This window comes from Cherax quadricarinatus, chromosome 24, assembly GCF_038502225.1.
Source record: "Cherax quadricarinatus isolate ZL_2023a chromosome 24, ASM3850222v1, whole genome shotgun sequence".
Taxonomy (NCBI): Eukaryota; Metazoa; Arthropoda; class Malacostraca; order Decapoda; family Parastacidae; genus Cherax; species Cherax quadricarinatus.
In genome coordinates, this window is record NC_091315.1 from 11,250,057 (window position 1) to 11,270,749 (window position 20,693).

General features: G+C 40.1%; 1 protein-coding gene across 1 annotated transcript in view; it reads right to left on the reverse strand.

The window, feature by feature from the left end:
- Prp8 (pre-mRNA processing factor 8) overlaps nt 1-20,693 on the reverse strand; it is a 104,268-nt gene that overhangs the window by 46,965 nt on the left and 36,610 nt on the right. The window contains exons 3-5 of the mRNA XM_053779548.2: nt 18,376-18,619; nt 7,058-7,312; nt 1,414-1,605 (exon numbers count right to left, since the gene is read on the reverse strand). Of these exons, the coding sequence (XP_053635523.1) occupies nt 1,414-1,605; nt 7,058-7,312; nt 18,376-18,619 (691 nt within the window). The remainder of the gene's footprint in view (nt 1-1,413; nt 1,606-7,057; nt 7,313-18,375; nt 18,620-20,693) is intronic.

The following is a 20,693-nucleotide window of genomic DNA, read 5'->3' on the forward strand; positions in this document are numbered from 1 at the left end:
TAATCTAATTCACAATATTCCTTATGGGAACAAATTCGTTCAGTACTGGCACCTGAACATACTTCTGGAATGAAATAATATCGTAAACCGGGGGTCCACTGTAATTGGGAGTTGACGTGTCAGCGGATCGATTTATGAAGGATGAGGTTAATCATAGAATTGATGAAGGAAAAAAGGTGAGTGGTGCATTGAGGAATATGTGGAGGCAAAAAACCTTTATTTATGGAGGCAAAGAAGGGAATGTATGAAAGTACAGTGGTACCAACACTCTTATATGGGTGTGAAGCTTGGGTTGTAAATGCTGCAGCGAGGAGACGGGTGGAGGCAGTGGAGATGTCCTGTCTAAGGGCAATGTGTGGTGTAAACATTATGCAGAAAATTCAGTGTGTGGAAATTAGGAGAAGGTATGGAGTTACTAAAAGTACGTATTAGTCAGAAGGTTGAAGAGGGGTTGTTGAGGTGGCTTGGTCATTTAGAGAGAATGGATCAAAGTAGAATGACATGGAGAGCGTATAAATCTGTAGGGAAAGGAAGGCGGGGTAAGGGTCGTCCTCGTAAAGGTTGGAGGGAGGGGGTAAAGGAGGTTTTGTGGGCGAGGGGCTTGGACTTTCAGCAAGCTTGCGTGAGCATGTTAGATAGGAGTGAATGGAGATGAACGGCATTTGGGACCTGACGAGCTGTTGGAGTGTGAGCAGGGTAATATTTAGTGAAGGGATTCAGGGAAACCGGTTATTTTTATATTGCCGGACTTGAGTCCTGGAAATGGGAAGTACAATGCCTGCACTTTAAAGGAGGGGATTTGGGATATTGGCAGTTTGGAGGGATATGTTGTGTATCTTAATATGTATGTGCTTCTAAACTGTTGTATCCTGAGCACTTCTACAAAAACAAGTGATTATGTGTGAGTGAGGTGAAAGTGTTTTCTTTTTTGAGATTTTTTCTTTTTGGGTCACCCTGCCTTGGTGGGAGATGGCCGACTTATTAAAAAAATAAAAAATTGTTAACACAGAATGCAGAGTCACCCCAATTAAAATACACAGCTGCACTTTAAGGAGACATATAAGTAACTTGCAATTCTAGTTGATTAGAAAAGGAGTTTAAAATATCTCATAGAAATAATGAAAAATTAAAAGGGAACACATTTTAAATCCTTATCAGAAACCCTAATAAAAGTACTTAATGAGTGTAAGAAAAGTTATGACATGAACATTATGAACATAAATGCACTGAAGTACATGTTGTATAACCTTTCACAGTTTTCAGTGAAAATAGGTCTATTAGAATAAATAAGAATAAAGCAAAATTAGGCAAGATGATTAAGGAATTACAATCCCACATGACTAAATCATGCAAAAAATAAGTGTGGGAAACAAACACTGAAGATCGTAGTAATGTAATACCAATTTTCTTCACCTTGGCTGTGAAGAAAGACTTCAAATCAAACAGGTAGAAGTAATTATTATCAGAGACATCTGTTAGTAACTGATTTGCAAGCCGATACAATGTAGCCATTTGTGGGAGAGTGAGACGCCACTTGCGGTATGTAGGACCATTCACATGTTTTGTATCTATGAGAGGCTTGTGCTCATAAAACCAATCTGCAACCTGGAAAGTATAACAAAGATTGTAGTTTACACAATCAAAGTTATCTTAAAGAAGAATTATCTCAAGTAGAGAACAATAAATACTTTTGCACAAGTCACTATACAGCCTCTCCTCATTTAATGACAGACTTCAGTTCCTAAGACCATGTCGGTAAACAAATTAGTCGCTAAGCAAGGAGCATACTATAATGGTAGCGAGTTTCTGTCAACCATCTCTGACACTTTTAATGTCACCTTTGCACCATTTATAACATTAGTATATTTTTAAATGTTTATACAGTAGTGTACTGTATATTGTAATAACTAGCCCTTCGACTGTCGCGGCCGTACATATACGTCTTACGAGGTACTGTGTTTGACGTATATATACTCATAAATTCTAGCGGCTTCAAATCAAGCAGGAGAAAGCTGGTAGGCCCACATGTGAGAGAATGGGTCTGTGTGGTCAGTGTGCACCACATAAAAAAAATCCTGCAGCACACATTGCATAATGAGAAAAAAAAAATTGATCGTTTTTTTGGAAATAGGGCTCAAAGTCGGTGAAATCGCCGATACGCATATGTCGCGGAGACTGCTAACTTCGTGGGAGCATAATTCCATGAGTTTTCGACCAAATTTCGAACTTTTGGTGTCATTACCATCGGGAAAAGATTCTCTATCATTTCATAAGAAAAAATAATTTTTTTTTTTTTCAAAAATTGAGCGACATAGAATGACAGTTTCAGAAAGGGGCCTGAAACAGTCAAAGGGTTAATTAAAATGCCGACTTTGTGGTCTATTTTCGTATAGTATTTATGGTTGTATTCTCGTTTTCTTGGTCTTATTTGATAGAATGGAAAACATATTATAGAAATACAGGTGATTTTGATTGATTTTACTATAAAAAGAACCTAGAAATGGAGCTCAAAGTAGGGGAAATGTTTGATTTTTGCCAATGTTCAAAAGTAAACAAATGATGCCATTGTCCAATAAATGTCCAACTAGCCATTCTAATATGCAGTCATGAATGGGTTGATGTTATTTATACAATTATTACAGTATTGCAGTAGTCTGCATAATAGTAAGTCTTCTATTTTTTGTTTGAATAAAAATTCAAAATAGAAAGCAAGAGTAATATCAGAGGGGCCTGGAGACATGACTGATGAGCAAAGAAAATGTTATTTTAGAGCCAGGAATGTCTGCATTGTTCATTCTGGACCTTATTTTGAAATTGTCATATTTTTTAGTTTTCGTGAAATTGGCCAAATTGCAAATTTCTGACCACATTATTAGGTAGTTGAAATCGGTAAATGGGCAGTTTCTTGTACTCAATCGATAGAAAAAACGGAGTTCTAAAGAAATAGCTATGAGTTTGGGCAACTGGAACAATGGAATTAGCTGACAATAGGGCTCAAAGTGGGTGAAATCGCCGATTTGTAAACAGCGCCGAGGTCGCTAACTTCGCGAGAGCATAATTAAGTCAGTTTTCCATCAAATTTCGTTTTTTTGGTGTCATTACAATTGGGAAAAGATTCTCTATCATTTCGTAAGAAAAAATAATTTTTTTTTTAAATTTTGCGACACCAGGAGACACCTCAGGATTGGGGGTTGCGACAGTCAAAGGGCTAGAATAAAGGAAATCAGCTCGACTATACATTATTTAGGTATGCTTATGGGTCAGAGAGCCCATCATAAGTCTGAATCGTTCGTAAACGAGTACATCGCTAAGTGAGGAGAGGCTGTATATCAAATTTTAAATTATTAATGTTAAGAGATTTCCAAAATTATTTCCTTGGAAGACAATATAACAAAACAAAACAAAACAAAAAGTGCTGTGTCATAATTCACAAGTGGCACTGGAATGAGTGATGTCAACAAGTGAACAGTACAAAATAACATTAAAACACTATAACGTACAAATAATAATAATTAAACAATATATATAAAACTGGGATGATTAAATGTGCGTGGATGTAGTGCGGATGACAAGAAACAGATGACTGCTGATGTTATGAATGAAAAGAAGTTGGATGTCCTGGCCCTAAGCGAAACAAAGCTGAAGGGGGTAGGGGAGTTTCGGTGGGGGGAAATAAATAAGATTAAATCTTGAGTATCTGAGAGAGTTAGAGCAAAGGAAGGGGTAGCAGTAATGTTGAATGATCAGTTATGGAAGGGGAAAAGAGAATATGAATGTGTAAATTCAAGAATTATGTGGATTAAAGTAAAGGTTGGATGCGAGAAGTGGGTCATAATAAGCGTGTATGCACCTGGAGAAGAGAGGAATGCAGAGGAGAGAGAGAGATTTTGGGAGATGTTAAGTGAATGTATAGGAGCCTTTGAACCAACTGAGAGAGTAATTGTGGTAGGGGACCTGAATGCTGAAGTAGGAGAAACTTTTAGAGAGGGTGTGGTAGGTAAGTTTAGGGTGCCAGGTGTAAATGATAAAGGGAGCCCTTTGATTGAACTTTGTATAGAAAGGGGTTTAGTTATAGGTAATACATATTTTAAGAAAAAGAGGATAAATAAGTATACAAGATATGATGTAGGGCGAAATGACAGTAGTTTGTTGGATTATGTATTGGTAGATAAAAGACTGTTGAGTAGACTTCAGGATGTACAAGTTTATAGAGGGGCCACAGATATATCAGATCACTTTCTAGTTGTAGCTACACTGAGAGTAAAAGGTAGATGGGATACAAGGAGAATAGAAGCATCAGGGAAGAGAGAGGTGAAGGTTTATAAACTAAAAGAGGAGGCAGTTAGGGTAAGATATAAACAGCTATTGGAGGATAGATGGGCTAATGAGAGCATAGGCAATGGGGTCGAGGAGGTATGGGGTAGGTTTAAAAATGTAGTGTTAGAGTGTTCAGCAGAAGTTTGTGGTTACAGGAAAGTGGGTGCGGGAGGGAAGAGGAGCGATTGGTGGAATGATGATGTGAAGAGAGTAGTAAGGAAGAAAAAGTTAGCATATGAGAAGTTTTTACGAAGTAGAAGTGATGAAAGGAGGGAAGAGTATATGGAGAAAGAGAGAGAGGTTAAGAGAGTGGTGAAGCAATGTAAAAAGAGAGCAAATGAGAGAGTGGGTGAGATGTTATCAACAAATTTTGTTGAAAATAAGAAAAAGTTTTGGAGTGAGATTAACAAGTTAAGAAAGCCTAGAGAACAAATGGATTTGTCAGTTAAAAATAGGAGAGGAGAGTTATTAAATGGAGAGTTAGAGGTATTGGGAAGATGGAGGGAATATTTTGAGGAATTGTTAAATGTTGATGAAGATAGGGAAGCTGTGATTTTCGTGTATAGGGCAAGGAGGAACATCTTGTAGGAGTGAGGAAGAGCCAGTTGTGAGTGTGGGAGAAGTTCGTGAGGCAGTAGGTAAAATGAAAGGGGGTAAGGCAGCCAGGATTGATGGGATAAAGATAGAAATGTTAAAAGCAGGTGGGGATATAGTTTTGGAGTGGTTGGTGCAATTATTTAATAAATGTATGGAAGAGGGTAAGGTACCTAGGGATTGGCAGAGAGCATGCATAGTTCCTTTGTATAAAGGCAAAGGGGATAAAAGAGAGTGCAAAAATTATAGGGGGATAAGTCTGTTGAGTATACCTGGCAAAGTGTATTGTAGAGTTATTATTGAAAGAATTAAGAGTAAGACAGAGAATAGGATAGCAGATGAACAAGGAGGCTTTAGGAAAGGTAGGGGGTGTGTGGACCAGGTGTTTACAGTGAAACATATAAGTGAACAGTATTTAGATAAGGCTAAAGAGGTCTTTGTGGCATATGGCGTATGACAGGGTGGATAGGGGGGCAATGTGGCAGATGTTGCAGGTGTATGGTGTAGGAGGTAGGTTACTGAAAGCAGTGAAGAGTTTTTACGAGGATAGTGAGGCTCAAGTTAGAGTATGTAGGAAAGAGGGAAATTATTTCCCAGTAAAAGTAGGCCTTAGACAAGGATGTGTGATGTCACCGTGGTTGTTTAATATATTTATAGATGGGGTTGTAAGAGAAGTAAATGTGAGGGTCTTGGCAAGAGGCATGGAGTTAAAAGATAAAGAATCACACAAAGTGGGAGTTGTCAATGTTGCTCTTTGCTGATGACACTGTGCTCTTGGGAGATTCTGAAGAGAAGTTGCAGAGATTGGTGGATGAATTTGGTAGGGTGTGCAAAAGAAGAAAATTGAAAGTGAATACAGGAAAGAGTAAGGTTATGACAATAACAAAAAGATTAGGTGATGAAAGATTGGATATCAGATTGGAGGGAGAGAGTATGGAGGAGGTTAATGTATTCAGATATTTGGGAGTGGACGTGTCAGCGGATGGGTCTATGAAAGATGAGGTGAATCATAGAATTGATGAGGGGAAAAGGGTGAGTGGTGCACTTAGGAGTCTGTGGAGACAAAGAACTTTGTCCTTGGAGGCAAAGAGGGGAATGTATGAGAGTATAGTTTTACCAACGCTCTTATATGGGTGTGAAGCATGGGTGATGAATGTTGCAGCGAGGAGAAGGCTGGAGGCAGTGGAGATGTCATGTCTGAGAGCAATGTGTGGTGTGAATATAATGCAGAGAATTCGTAGTTTGGAAGTTAGGAGGAGGTGCGGGATTACCAAAACTGTTGTCCACAGGGCTGAGGAAGGGTTGTTGAGGTGGTTCGGACATGTGGAGAGAATGGAGCGAAACAGAATAACTTCAAGAGTGTATCAGTCTGTAGTGGAAGGAAGGCGGGGTAGGGGTCGGCCTAGGAAAGGTTGGAGGGAGGGGGTAAAGGAGGTTTTGTAAGTAGAAGTAGCAAGACGTACCTGTAATCTTGCATATTTATGAGACAGACAAAAGATACCAGCAATCCTACCATCATGTAAAACAATTACAGGCTTTCGTTTTACACTCACTTGGCAGGACAGTAGTGCCAACCTACTTTTTTATACAGTGTCTTTAAGACTGTTTCTATCCAGGCTCAACGTAAAAATCACTCACTCGTGTCACTTTAGATAAGTTGTGGCAGATGAAGAGTTATCACCTTTAGAAATTTCTTGTCAAAATTTAATGTAAATGGTTTAGTTTCAAGTCATCTGGTAGCATTGGTAATGCTGGAACATAAATGGAAGCAAACAAATAAAAGCCCCATGTGTTTCAGAAACCCTATAGCAGCAGATTTCCCAGTGTTTCATATTGAAGTGAAGGCAAAACACTGCAAGGAAAACTAAATTAACTCTCCTCATGACTCCAGAGGAAATGGATCACGAGAAAACATGTTCAAAACTTACAATGTACCCAGAAGACACAGTAGACATGAACAGTAGAGCATTTCTACAGGGAAGAGTTTACAGTGAAGGGACACAAGATATATGAGCCAACAACACTGGTAACAAATTTAATATACATACTGATACTATCAACTGAGACAGGTGTGTTTATGAACAAGGCATTAATAATAATAAACAATGGTTATTGATAAGTCATCAATAAAAAAGCAAATCCTCACCTCAACATCTTCCTCAGGGTCTAGTTCCATCTGAATAGCTTCAAGTGGCTCCACATCTAGAACATTATCTGCAAAATCTAGAGGTGGCTCCTCATCATCAAATGGAGGGAACCTCATCCTCTTGAAATGCCGGCGATCTCTCTTCTCTCGTCGCATCATCATCCACATAGTAGACCACTGGGAGATGTAGACTGGCTCAATCACCCAAGGAATCTCATTGACAAACGTAATGGCTCCAGTAATGTGGTAAAGAACCTACAGAAAAAAATTATATATATTTTTTAATAGACCTTGGGATTACAAGCTCATATACAGTAAAATCTCTAATTATGAGATCTCCAGTGAACAGATTTCAGAAATTACAGACAATTGACTGGACAAATGTTATAATCATCAGACAAGAATGAAAAAGGGTTAATAATTCTAAATTTTGTCTGCAGTGAAAGTGTTTAACCCTTTCAGGGTCCGTCCCGTAGATCTACGGCTTTGCGTTCAGTGTCCAAACCGTAGATCTACGTCATGAGCTCAGCTCACTCTGATAAACTGTGAGTGGTACACTTGGGCCTAGATATGAGAGAATACATCTATGTGGTATGTGTGCACCACATAAAACAAATCCTGCAGCACACTGTGTATAATGAGAGAAAAAAAACTGAAACCAAGATTTTCGATTAAAACGGCAACTTTGCAGTGTTTTTTCGTATGTTTTTTATAGTTGCATTTGCAATTTCTTGGTCTCATTTGATAGAATGGAAGACATATTACAGAAATAGAGATGATTTTGATTGGTTTTAGCACCGGAAATGGCTTGAAACTGAGCTCAAAGTAGTGGAAATGTTAAATTTTTGTCGATGTTCAAGAGTAAACAAACAACCTCACACGTCTAATACACGCCAGCTGGTGGATCTAATACACATTCACAAATGTGGTGATGATATTTATACAATTATTACAATATTGCATAACAGTAAATCTTCTATTTTTTGGTGTGAATAAAAATTCATTATGTAAATAAAAAATAAAAATGGGATTTATTTGTAAAGCCTCAAAACGTAACTAATGAACCGAGGAAATGTTAGTTTAGTGCCAGGAATGCCTACATTGTTTATTCTGGATGCTATTTTGAAATTGGAATATTTTGAACTTTGTGTTAAATTGGCCAAATTACCAATTTACGATCACTTTATTTTGTAGTTGAAACAGTTGACTTGGCGATTTCTTGTGCTCAATCGATAGAATAGAAGTAATACTAGTAAAATAGCTAAGAATTTGGTCGACTGGAATGATGTAATTGGCCTAAAATGGAAGTCAAAGTCGGCAAAATCGCCGATTCGTAAATATCGCTGACACATCAAAATTCGCGAGAGCATAATTTCGTCAATTTTCCATCAAATTTCGTACTTTTTGTTTTATTACCTTCACAAAAAGATTCTCTACCATTTCATAAGAAAAAATAACAAATTTTTTTTTGGAAAATTCTTGGACACTGGGGCACCACTTCAGATTTGGGCCTTGGACCCTGAAAGGGTTAAGTGTGTTCTGAATCGTCAGACCAAGTCCAATGATTCCAAACCATACCACGGGCGGGATTTGAACCCGCGGTCAGAGAGTCTCAAAACTCCAGACCGTCGCGTTAGCCACTGGACCAGCTAGCCACGGTCTGGAGTTTTGAGACTCTCTGACCGTGGGTTCAAATCCCGCCAGTGGTATGGTTTGTTTGCAATCGTGTCATTACGATTTCGTGAGTCGAGTCCAATGATTCTATTGATCGTCCCATATGGGGTAAATGTCTCCTCAATCAGGACATGTCAATTTTCATTGTATCCTAAGCCATAAACCGTATGTGCCAGTTTATTGTCTGTGCTCACACACGCGCTTGTCATTCAGTCTCCAATTTTCCCCGATTCAGTGTTTTGTGTGTCTTTATTAACATTAGGTAAAGTGCAATTAACAATGGATTCTAAAGCAAGTGGTGGTTCCAAGAGAAATGTGTGGTTCTCAGGGTTAAGCGGAAACTTGACCTAATACAGAAGGTCGATTATGGCATCTCAGTGGCATGAATATACGAGGAATATGGTGTTAAGTAACAATGTCAAGCAACTCAGTGTTACGGAGCACTGTAAAAAAAAAAAAAGTTTATATAAAATAATGCTCCACATACAGTGGACCCCCGCATACCGTTGGCCTTACATAACGTTAAATCCGCATACCGCTACATTTTATCGCTAAGATTTTGCCTCACATACCGCTAAAAAACCCGCTCACCAATTTTCGTCTGAGACGCGTCTAATGTGCGCCCTTAGCCAGCCTCACATGTTCCGCCGGTGGCATTGTTTACCAGCCAGCCTCCGCGGTAACATCCAAGCATACAATCGGAACATTTCGTATTATTACAGTGTTTCTGGTGATTTTATCTGCAAAATAAGTGACCATGGGCTCCAAGAAAGCTTCTAGTGCCAACCCTACAGGAATAAGGGTGAGAATTACTATAGAGATTAAGAAAGAGATCATTGATAAGTATGAAAGTGGAGTGCGTGTCTCCGAGCTGGCCAGGTTGTATAGTAAACCCCAATCAACCATCGCTACTATTGTGGGCAACAAAAAGGCAATCAAGGAAGCTGTTCTTGCCAAAGGTTTAACTGTGTTTTCGAAACAGAGATCGCAAGTGATGGAAGATGTTGAGAGACTCTTATTGGTGTGGATAAATGAAAAACAGATAGCAGGAGATAGCATCTCTCAAGTGATCATATGTGAAAAGGCTAGGAAGTTGCATGAGGATTTAATTAGAAAAATGCCTGCAACTAGTGATGATGTGAGTGAATTTAAGGCCAACAAAGGTTGGTTTGAGAGATTTAAGAGGCATAGTGGCATACATAGTGTGATAAGGCATGGTGAGGCTGCCAGTTCAGACCACAAAGCAGCTGAAAAATATGTGCAGGAATTCAAGGAGTACATAGACAGTGAAGGACTGAAACCTGAACAAGTGTTTAATTGTGATGAAACAGGCCTGTTTTGAAAGAAAATGCCAAGCAGGACGTACATTACTCAGGAGGAAAAGGCACTCCCAGGACATAAGCTTATGAAAGACAGGCTTACTCTGTTGATGTGTTCCAATGCTACTGGTGATTGCAAAGTGAAGCCTTTATTAGTGTATCACTCTGAAACTCCCAGACCGTTCAGGCAAAAGAATGTCCTCAAGGCTAATTTGTGTGTGCTGTGGAGGGCAAACAGTAAGGCATGGGTCACTAGGGACTTTTTCTATGAATGGTTACACCATGCATTTGCCCCCAATGTGAAAGATTACCTAACTGAAAAGAAATTAGAACTTAAGTGCCTCCTGGTGTTAGACAATGCCCCTGGTCATCCTACAGACGTGGCAGAGCGACTTTATGGGGACATGAAATTCATGAAGGTGAAGTTTTTGCCTCCTAATACCACTCCTCTCCTGCAGCCCATGGACCAGCAGGTTATTGCAAACTTCAAAAAACTGTACACAAAAGCTCTGTTTGAAAGGTGCTTTGTAGTGACCTCAGAAACTCAACTGACTCTAAGAGACTTTTGGAGAGATCACTTTAATATCCTCAATTGTGTAAACCTTATAGGTAAGGCTTGGGAGGGAGTGACTAAGAGGACCTTGAACTCTGCTTGGAAGAAACTGTGGCCAGAATGTGTAGACAAAAGGGATTTTGAAGGGTTTCAGGCTAACCCTGAGAATCCTATGCCAGTTGAGGAATCCATTATGGCATTGGGAAAGTCCTTGGGGTTGGAGGTTAGTGGGGATGATTTGGAAGAGTTGGTGGAGGAGGACAATGAAGAACTAACCACTGATGAGCTGATAGATCAACTTCAACAGCAAGAGGCCAGACCTGAGGAAACTGGTTCAAATGAGGGGAGAGAGAAATTGAAGAAATTGCCTACTACAAAGATTAAGGAAATCTGTGCAATGTGGCTGAAAGTGCAAACCTTTATGGATGAAAATCACCCTCACACAGCTATTGCAAGCCGTGCTGGTGACTATTACACTGACAATGTTGTGAAACACTTTAGGGAAGTTATAAAGGAACGAGAGGTACAGGCCACTATGGACAGATATGTTGTGCGACAGAACTCCAGTGACTCTGAAGCTGGTCCTAGTGGCATTAAAAGAAGAAGGGAAGTAACCCCAGAAAAGGACTTGACACCTCAAGTCTTAATGGAAGGGGATTCCCCTTCTAAACACTAACACTCTCTCCTCCTCCCATCCCATCAATCATCACCAGATCTTCAATAAAAGTAAGTGTCATGTAATTGTGCATGCCTTTTTCAGTTTGTGTGTATTAAAATTAATATTTCATGTGGTAAAAATGTTTTTTTTTCATACTTTGGGGTGTCTTGCACAGATTAATTTGATTTCCATTATTTCTTATGGGGAAAATTCATTCGCATAACGATAATTTCGCATAACAATGAGCTCTCTTGCACGGATTAATATCGCTATGCGGGGGTCCACTTTATAATGTCATTTTCCGTGTAGTATACTGAAAGTGGAAAATGACATTATACATGGAGTGTTATTTTATATAAATATTTTTTTACAATACTCCCTAACACTCAGTGGCACAGGTATGTGAAAAAGTGACCGATATCTATGTCTTATAGAACTTTACGGCTCCTCCTCACACTCGATCACAAGAAAGGTAAATAAAATTGCTGTAAATTACATACTATTAATTATTATACAGTACTATACTGTAGTACTACAGGTTACAATACCTGTTTTCTTAGTGTCTGGTAGTTTTCTGAATCAGCAGACTAAGTCCACTGATTCAGAACTTTGTTAATTATGTTACGATAACAAAAAATAGGTAGTAGGTTGGTAGGTAGTAGGTAGTAGGTTGGTAGTGTAGGTAGTAGGTTGGTAGACAGCAACCACCCAGGGAAGTACTACCGTCCTGCCAGATGACTGTGAAACAAAAACCTGTAACTGTTTTGCATGATGGTAGGATTGCTGGTTTCTTTTTCTGTCTCATAAACACGCTAAGATAACAGGGATATCTTGCTACTCCTACTTACACTTTGGTCACACTTCACAGACACGCACATGCATATATATATATACATACATCTAGGTTTTTCTCCTTTTTCTAAATAGCTCTTGTTCTTTTTTATTTCTTCTATTGTCCATGGGGAAGTGGAAAAGAATCTTTCCTCCGTAAGCCATGCGTGTCGTATGAGGCGACTAAAATGCCGGGAGCAATGGGCTAGTAACCCCTTCTCCTGTATACAATTACTAAAAAAGAGAAGAAGAAAAACTTTATAAAACTGGGTTGCTTAAATGTGCGTGGATGTAGTGCGGATGACAAGAAACAGATGATTGCTGATGTTATGAATGAAAAGAAGTTGGATGTCCTGGCCCTAAGCGAAACAAAGCTGAAGGGGGTAGGAGAGTTTCAGTGGGGGGAAATAAATGGGATTAAATCTGGAGTATCTGAGAGAGTTAGAGCAAAGGAAGGGGTAGCAGTAATGTTAAATGATCAGTTATGGAAGGAGAAAAGAGAATATGAATGTGTAAATTCAAGAATTATGTGGATTAAAGTAAAGGTTGGATGCGAGAAGTGGGTCATAATAAGCGTGTATGCACCTGGAGAAGAGAGGAATGCAGAGGAGAGAGAGAGATTTTGGGAGATGTTAAGTGAATGTACAGGAGCCTTTGAACCAAGTGAGAGAGTAATTGTGGTAGGGGACTTGAATGCTAAAGTAGGAGAAACTTTTAGAGAGGGTGTGGTAGGTAAGTTTGGGGTGCCAGGTGTAAATGATAATGGGAGCCCTTTGATTGAACTTTGTATAGAAAGGGGTTTAGTTATAGGTAATACATATTTTAAGAAAAAGAGGATAAATAAGTATACACGATATGATGTAGGGCGAAATGACAGTAGTTTGTTGGATTATGTATTGGTAGATAAAAGACTGTTGAGTAGACTTCAGGATGTACATGTTTATAGAGGGGCCACAGATATATCAGATCACTTTCTAGTTGTAGCTACACTGAGAGTAAAAGGTAGATGGGATACAAGGAGAATAGAAGCATCAGGGAAGAGAGAGGTGAAGGTTTATAAACTAAAAGAGGAGGCAGTTAGGGTAAGATATAAACAGCTATTGGAGGATAGATGGGCTAATGAGAGCATAGGCAATGGGGTCGAAGAGGTATGGGGTAGGTTTAAAAAATGTAGTGTTAGAGTGTTCAGCAGAAGTTTGTGGTTACAGGAAAGTGGGTGCAGGAGGGAAGAGGAGCGATTGGTGGAATGATGATGTAAAGAGAGTAGTAAGGGAGAAAAAGTTAGCATATGAGAAGTTTTTACAAAGTAGAAGTGATGCAAGGAGGGAAGAGTATATGGAGAAAAAGAGAGAGGTTAAGAGAGTGGTGAAGCAATGTAAAAAGAGAGCAAATGAGAGAGTGGGTGAGATGTTATCAACAAATTTTGTTGAAAATAAGAAAAAGTTTTGGAGTGAGATTAACAAGTTAAGAAAGCCTAGAGAACAAATTGATTTGTCAGTTAAAAATAGGAGAGGAGAGTTATTAAATGGAGAGTTAGAGGTATTGGGAAGATGGAAGGAATATTTTGAGGAATTGTTAAATGTTGATGAAGATAGGGAAGCTGTGATTTCGTGTATAGGGCAAGGAGGAATAACATCTTGTAGGAGTGAGGAAGAGCCAGTTGTGAGTGTGGGGGAAGTTCGTGAGGCAGTAGGTAAAATGAAAGGGGGTAAGGCAGCCGGGATTGATGGGATAAAGATAGAAATGTTAAAAGCAGGTGGGGATATAGTTTTGGAGTGGTTGGTGCAATTATTTAATAAATGTATGGAAGAGGGTAAGGTACCTAGGGATTGGCAGAGAGCATGCATAGTTCCTTTGTATAAAGGCAAAGGGGATAAAAGAGAGTGCAAAAATTATAGGGGGATAAGTCTGTTGAGTGTACCTGGTAAAGTGTATGGTAGAGTTATAATTGAAAGAATTAAGAGTAAGACGGAGAATAGGATAGCAGATGAACAAGGAGGCTTTAGGAAAGGTAGGGGGTGTGTGGACCAGGTGTTTACAGTGAAACATATAAGTGAACAGTATTTAGATAAGGCTAAAGAGGTCTTTGTGGCATTTATGGATTTGGAAAAGGCGTATGACAGGGTGGATAGGGGGGCAATGTGGCAGATGTTGCAAGTGTATGGTGTAGGAGGTAGGTTACTGAAAGCAGTGAAGAGTTTTTACGAGGATAGTGAGGCTCAAGTTAGAGTATGTAGGAAAGAGGGAAATTTTTTCCCAGTAAAAGTAGGCCTTAGACAAGGATGTGTGATGTCACCGTGGTTGTTTAATATATTTATAGATGGGGTTGTAAGAGAAGTAAATGCGAGGGTCTTGGCAAGAGGCGTGGAGTTAAAAGATAAAGAATCACACACAAAGTGGGAGTTGTCACAGCTGCTCTTTGCTGATGACACTGTGCTCTTGGGAGATTCTGAAGAGAAGTTGCAGAGATTGGTGGATGAATTTGGTAGGGTGTGCAAAAGAAGAAAATTAAAGGTGAATACAGGAAAGAGTAAGGTTATGAGGATAACAAAAAGATTAGGTGATGAAAGATTGAATATCAGATTGGAGGGAGAGAGTATGGAGGAGGTGAACGTATTCAGATATTTGGGAGTGGACGTGTCAGCGGATGGGTCTATGAAAGATGAGGTGAATCATAGAATTGATGAGGGAAAAAGAGTGAGTGGTGCACTTAGGAGTCTGTGGAGACAAAGAACTTTGTCCTTGGAGGCAAAGAGGGGAATGTATGAGAGTATAGTTTTACCAACGCTCTTATATGGGTGTGAAGCGTGGGTGATGAATGTTGCAGCGAGGAGAAGGCTGGAGGCAGTGGAGATGTCATGTCTGAGGGCAATGTGTGGTGTGAATATAATGCAGAGAATTCGTAGTTTGGAAGTTAGGAGGAGGTGCGGGATTACCAAAACTGTTGTCCAGAGGGCTGAGGAAGGGTTGTTGAGGTGGTTCGGACATGTAGAGAGAATGGAGCGAAACAGAATGACTTCAAGAGTGTATCAGTCTGTAGTGGAAGGAAGGCGGGGTAGGGGTCGGCCTAGGAAGGGTTGGAGGGAGGGGGTAAAGGAGGTTTTGTGTGCGAGGGGCTTGGACTTCCAGCAGGCATGCGTGAGCGTGTTTGATAGGAGTGAATGGAGACAAATGGTTTTTAATACTTGACGTGCTGTTGGAGTGTGAGCAAAGTAACATTTATGAAGGGATTCAGGGAAACCGGCAGGCCGGACTTGAGTTCTGGAGATGGGAAGTACAGTGCCTGCACTCTGAAGGAGGGGTGTTAATGTTGCAGTTTAAAAACTGTAGTGTAAAGCACCCTTCTGGCAAGACAGTGATGGAGTGAATGATGGTGAAAGTTTTTCTTTTTCGGGCCACCCTGCCTTGGTGGGAATCGGCCGGTGTGATAATAAAAAAAAAAAAAAAAATAACAAAAAATAATCTCACGATTCAGAATTTACAGACAACTGGCAATAACATACACCCCTTTCCCTCTAGCAGTCCAGTAACCCTTTCAGGGTTGGTCCCATACATGTACAGCTTGAAAGTGAGGGTCAATCCCATACATCAGCCATTTCCCACCAAGGCAGGGTGGCCCGAAAAAGAAACTTTCATCATTCACTCCATCACTGTCTTACCAGAGGCATGCCTACACTACAGTTATAAAACTGCAACATTAACCCTTTCAGGGTCCGTCCCGTAGATCTACGGCTTTACGTTCAGGGTCCAAACCGTAGATCTACATCATGAGCTTAGCTCACTCTGATAAACTGTGAGTGGTACATTTGGGCCTAGATATGAAAGAATACATCTATGTGGTACGTGTGCACCACATAAAACAGATCCTGCAGCACACTGTGTATAATGTGAGAAAAAAACTGAAATCATGATTTTTCGATTAAAACAGCGACTTTGCAATGTTTTTTTGTATGTTTTTTTTATAGTTGTATTTGCGATTTCTTGGTCTCATTTGATAGAATGGAAGACATATTACAGAAATAGAGATGATTTTGATTGGTTTTAGCACTGGAAATGGCTTGAAACTGAGCTCAAAGTAGCAGAAATGTTAAATTTTTGCGGATATTCAAGAGTAAACAAACGACCTCACACGTCTAATACACGCCAGCTGGTGGGTCTAATATGCATTCACAAATATGGTGATGATATTTATACAATTATTACAGTATTGCATAACAGTAAATCTATTTTTTGGTGTGAATAAAAATTCATTATGTGAATAAAAAATCAAAATGGAATTTATTTGTAAAGCCTCAAAACGTAACTAATGAACAGAGGAAATGTTAGTTTAGTTCCAGGAATACCTACATTGTTTATTCTGCACCCTATTTTGAAATTGGAATATTTTCAACTTTGTGTTAAATTGGCCAAATTAACAATTTCCGATCACTTTAATTTGTAGTTGAAACAGTTGACTTGGCGATTTCTTGTGCTCAATCGATAGAATAGAAGTAATACTAGTGAAATAGCTAAGAATTTGGTTGGCTGGAATAATGTAATTGGCCTAAAATGGGAGTCAAAGTCGGCAAAATCGCTGATTCGTAAATATCGTTGACACATCAAAATTCGCGAGAGCATAATTTCGTCAATTTTCCATCAAATTTCATACTTTTTGCTTTATTACCTTCACAAAAAGATTCTCTACCATTTCATAAGAAAAAATAACAAATTTTTTTTTTGAAAATTCTTGGACACTGGGGCACCACTTCAGATTTGTGCCTTGGACCCTGAAGGGGTAAAAAAAAAAAAAAAAAATTCTCAAAAAATCTGAGAAAAAAGTTAGGGTTAAGAGGAAAGTAAAAATAGGTTAGATAAATAAATGAGTGGGTATGGGTGGGTGCGAGTTGTGATATAGGTCTGATGCCGTGCTCCTTCCTTCAGTGGATGTGACCTGACTAGGTGGGTCATTGGTCTAAGCTGGGAAGAGGGGGGGAGGGGGTTACATGACCTGCCTTGTATGGCCCAGTAGGCCTGCTGCAGTGTTCCTTCTTTCTTATGTTCTTATGTATTTGGCAGGCTGGTCAGCTGGCTGGCTTTGGCTCTGTCTGGCTCTCTGTGTCTATATCTCTGTATCTGTCTATATCTTTATCTGTCTATTTCTCTGTCTATATCTATATATCTCTCTCTCACATGTACACATAAGTACAATTATACATAGTGTAAATTACCTAGGATAACCCAAAAATTCCAAGCAAAGATAGACAGATAGTTAGATAGACAGACAGACAAACATGTTTGTGAGGGTCAGCGAAAACAAATAAAGCCAGGGTTCCCCGAGTGCCCATTTATCAAATGTCACTGGGCTGTCAACAGTTGTCACAACACCATTCTTCAAGGAGTTTCACATATACTCCAGGCATAAACAGGCGGAGAAAAAGACAGATAAGCAGAGCTAGACAGACAGATAAGCAGAGACAGACACAGACAGATATGTTTGTGTGTAACAGTGAAAACAAACAAAGCAGGGTTCCCCGAGTGCCAATTTATCAAGTCACTGGCTGTCAACAGCATAGGAACACTTGTCATAACACCATGCTTCAAGGTATACTCCAGCATGTCTAAAACATTGCTGGGACCTATAAATACTTTGTATATATTTCTAGACAATAGTAAATAACCCAGGCAGGTGAAAATGTTCACCTGTCAATGTGATTGTGACTATTTGAGTGCCGTATCAAAACCTAATATTAGTGTCAAAACAAAGATTGGCTATGAAATCACAAGAACTATTATAAATTGTAATTATCAGAACATAAAAAATTATATAAATTAAAATAAAAACAAGAAAAAAGGGTACATTGGCAATACTTCTGCAAATGGCAGGAGTCGATGTTGCCATCAGGTGAGCATCCAGCGCCAACTTCACAGGCTTATATCTCAGTAAGTATTGACCTAATTTCTTTTTTTAATTCTATATAACATGTAGAAAAATGCACTCAAATAAAAAAAAAAAAAAGATTTTTTAAATTTTCAAAATATTCGGAGCGCTACACAAGTGAACGTAGACCTACGTTTGGACAGTTTATGGGTTAAATAAAGAGAATAATTTTAAAAAATAATCATAATGGTACAGCATGGAAAACAGCCAGTGTTAAAAAAAAATTACATACACTGCATAATTAAAGCCCAACTACTCAACATTAGTGACCCTTAATCTTAGAATTACGTATCAATAACAGATCTGTTATGAAATCTGCATCACCAAAGAAATTTTGTACAAAGTATGAGGCAAAGTGCATCTAACCTGGACATCTCTTATCTGTTCCCAAGGCATTGGCATGTTTTCCAACAGCTTCAATACAGCATGAGGCATGAACTTGAGTGCCCCCAAATATACACGTTTGTCATGACGATATTTTCGACTTGACATATCCCCATGATCACGAATGATTTTGCGAATGTGTTCAGGAGGCATCTCTTCTTTCTGGACATCAACAAAACCAAATTTTCTCTTCTCAGCATATTTCTTGTTGTGAAGCTGCTGCCATCTGTGAAGGAATAAATAATAATGGCATAAAAGGTACCAAAATGATGAAGTAAAACTTATGAACTACTACTACTATCAACAAACCAGCCGTATCCCACTGAGGCAGGGTGTCCCAAAAAGAAAAACAAAAGTTTCTCTTTTTAACTTTAGTAATGTATACAGGAGAAGAGATTACTAGCTCCTTGCTCTTGGCATTTTAGTCTCCTCTTACAACACATATGGCTTACGGAGGAAGAATTCTGTTCCATTTCCCCATGGAGATAAAGTGGAAATAAACAAGAACAGGAACTAGTATGAAAACAGAAAACCCAGAGGGAGGGAGGGAGGGAGGCATGGGATGGGTGGGTGGGTGCGTGGGGTGTGGGGTGTCGGGGTGTGGGGTGTCGGGGTGTGTGGGGTGCATGGGGTGTGGGGTGTCGGGGTGTGGGGTGTCGGGGTGTGTGGTGTGCGTGTGGTGTGTGCGTGTGGTGTGCGCGTGTGGTGTGCGCGTGTGGTGTGCGCGTGTGGTGTGCGCGTGGTGTGCACGTGTGGTGTGCATGTGTGGTGTGTGCGTGTGGTGTGCACGTGGTGTGCACGTGGTGTGCACGTGTGGTGTGCGCATGTGGTGTGCACGTGTGGTGTGCACGTGTGGTGTGCTCATGTGGTGTGCGCGCGCATGTGTGTGTATACTCACCTAGTTGAGGTTGCAGGGGTCAAGTCCCAGCTCCTGGCTCTGCCTCTTCACTGGTCGCTACTAGGTCACTCTCACTAAACCGTGAGCTTTATCATACCTCTCCTCAAAGCTATGTATGGATCCTGCCTCCACTACATCGCTTCCCCAACTATTCCACTTCCTGACTACTCTGTGGCTGAAGAAATACTTCCTAACATCCCTGTGATTCATCTGTGTCTTCAATTTCCAACTGTGTCCCATCTCTGGAACATCCTGTCTTTGTCCACCTTGTCAATTCCTCTCAGTATTTTGTATGTCCTTATCATGTTCCCCCTATCTCTCCTGTCCTCCAGTGTCATCAGGTCGATTTCCCTAAACCTCTCCTCGTAGGACATACCCCTTAGCTCTGGGATCAGTCTTGTTGCAAACCTTTGCACTTTCTCTAGTTCCTTTACGTGCTTGGCTAGGTGTGGGTTCCAAACTGGTGCTACATACTCCAATATGGGCTTAATGTACTCGGTGTACAGGGTCCTGAACAATTCCTTATTAAGATGTTGGAATGCTGTTCTCAGGTTTGCTAGGCGCTCATATGCTGCAGCAGTTATTTGGTTGATGTGCACTTCAGGAGATGTGCCTGGTGTTATACTCACCCCAAGATCTTTTTCCTTGAGTGAGGTTTGTAGTCTCTGGCCCCCTAGACTGTACTCCTTCTGTGGTCTTCTTTCCCCTTCCCCAATCTTCATGACTTTGCACTTGGTGGGGTTGAACTCCAGGAGCCAATTGCTGGACCAGGTCTGCAGCCTGTCCAGATCCCTTTGTAGTTCTGCCTGGTCATCGATCGAATGAATTCTTCTCATCAACTTCCCATCATCTGCAAACAGGGACACTTCAGAGTCTATTCCTTCCGTCATGTCGTTCACAAATACTAGAAACAGCACTGGTCCTAGGACTGACTCCTGTGGGACCCCGCTGGTCACAGGTGCCCACTCTGACACCTCGCCACATACCATGACTCGCTGCTGTCTTCCTGACAAGTATTCCCTGATCCATTGTAGTGCCTTCCCTGTTATCCCGGCATGGTCCTCCAGTTTTTGCACTAATCTCTTTTGTGGAACTGTGTCAAATGCCTTCTTGCAGTCCAAGAAAATGCAATCCACCCACCCCTCTGTCTCTTGTCTTACTGCTGTCACTATGTCATAGAACTCCAGTAGGTTTGTGACACAGGATTTCCCGTCCATGAAACCATGTTGGTTGCTGTTGATGAGATCATTCCTTTCTAGGAGTTCCACCAATCTTCTCCTGATAATCTTCTCCATGACTTTGCATACTATATATGTCAGTGACACTGGTCTGTAGTGTAGTGCTTCATGTCTGTCTCCTTTTTTAAGGATTGGGACTACATTTGCTGTCTTCCATGCCTCAG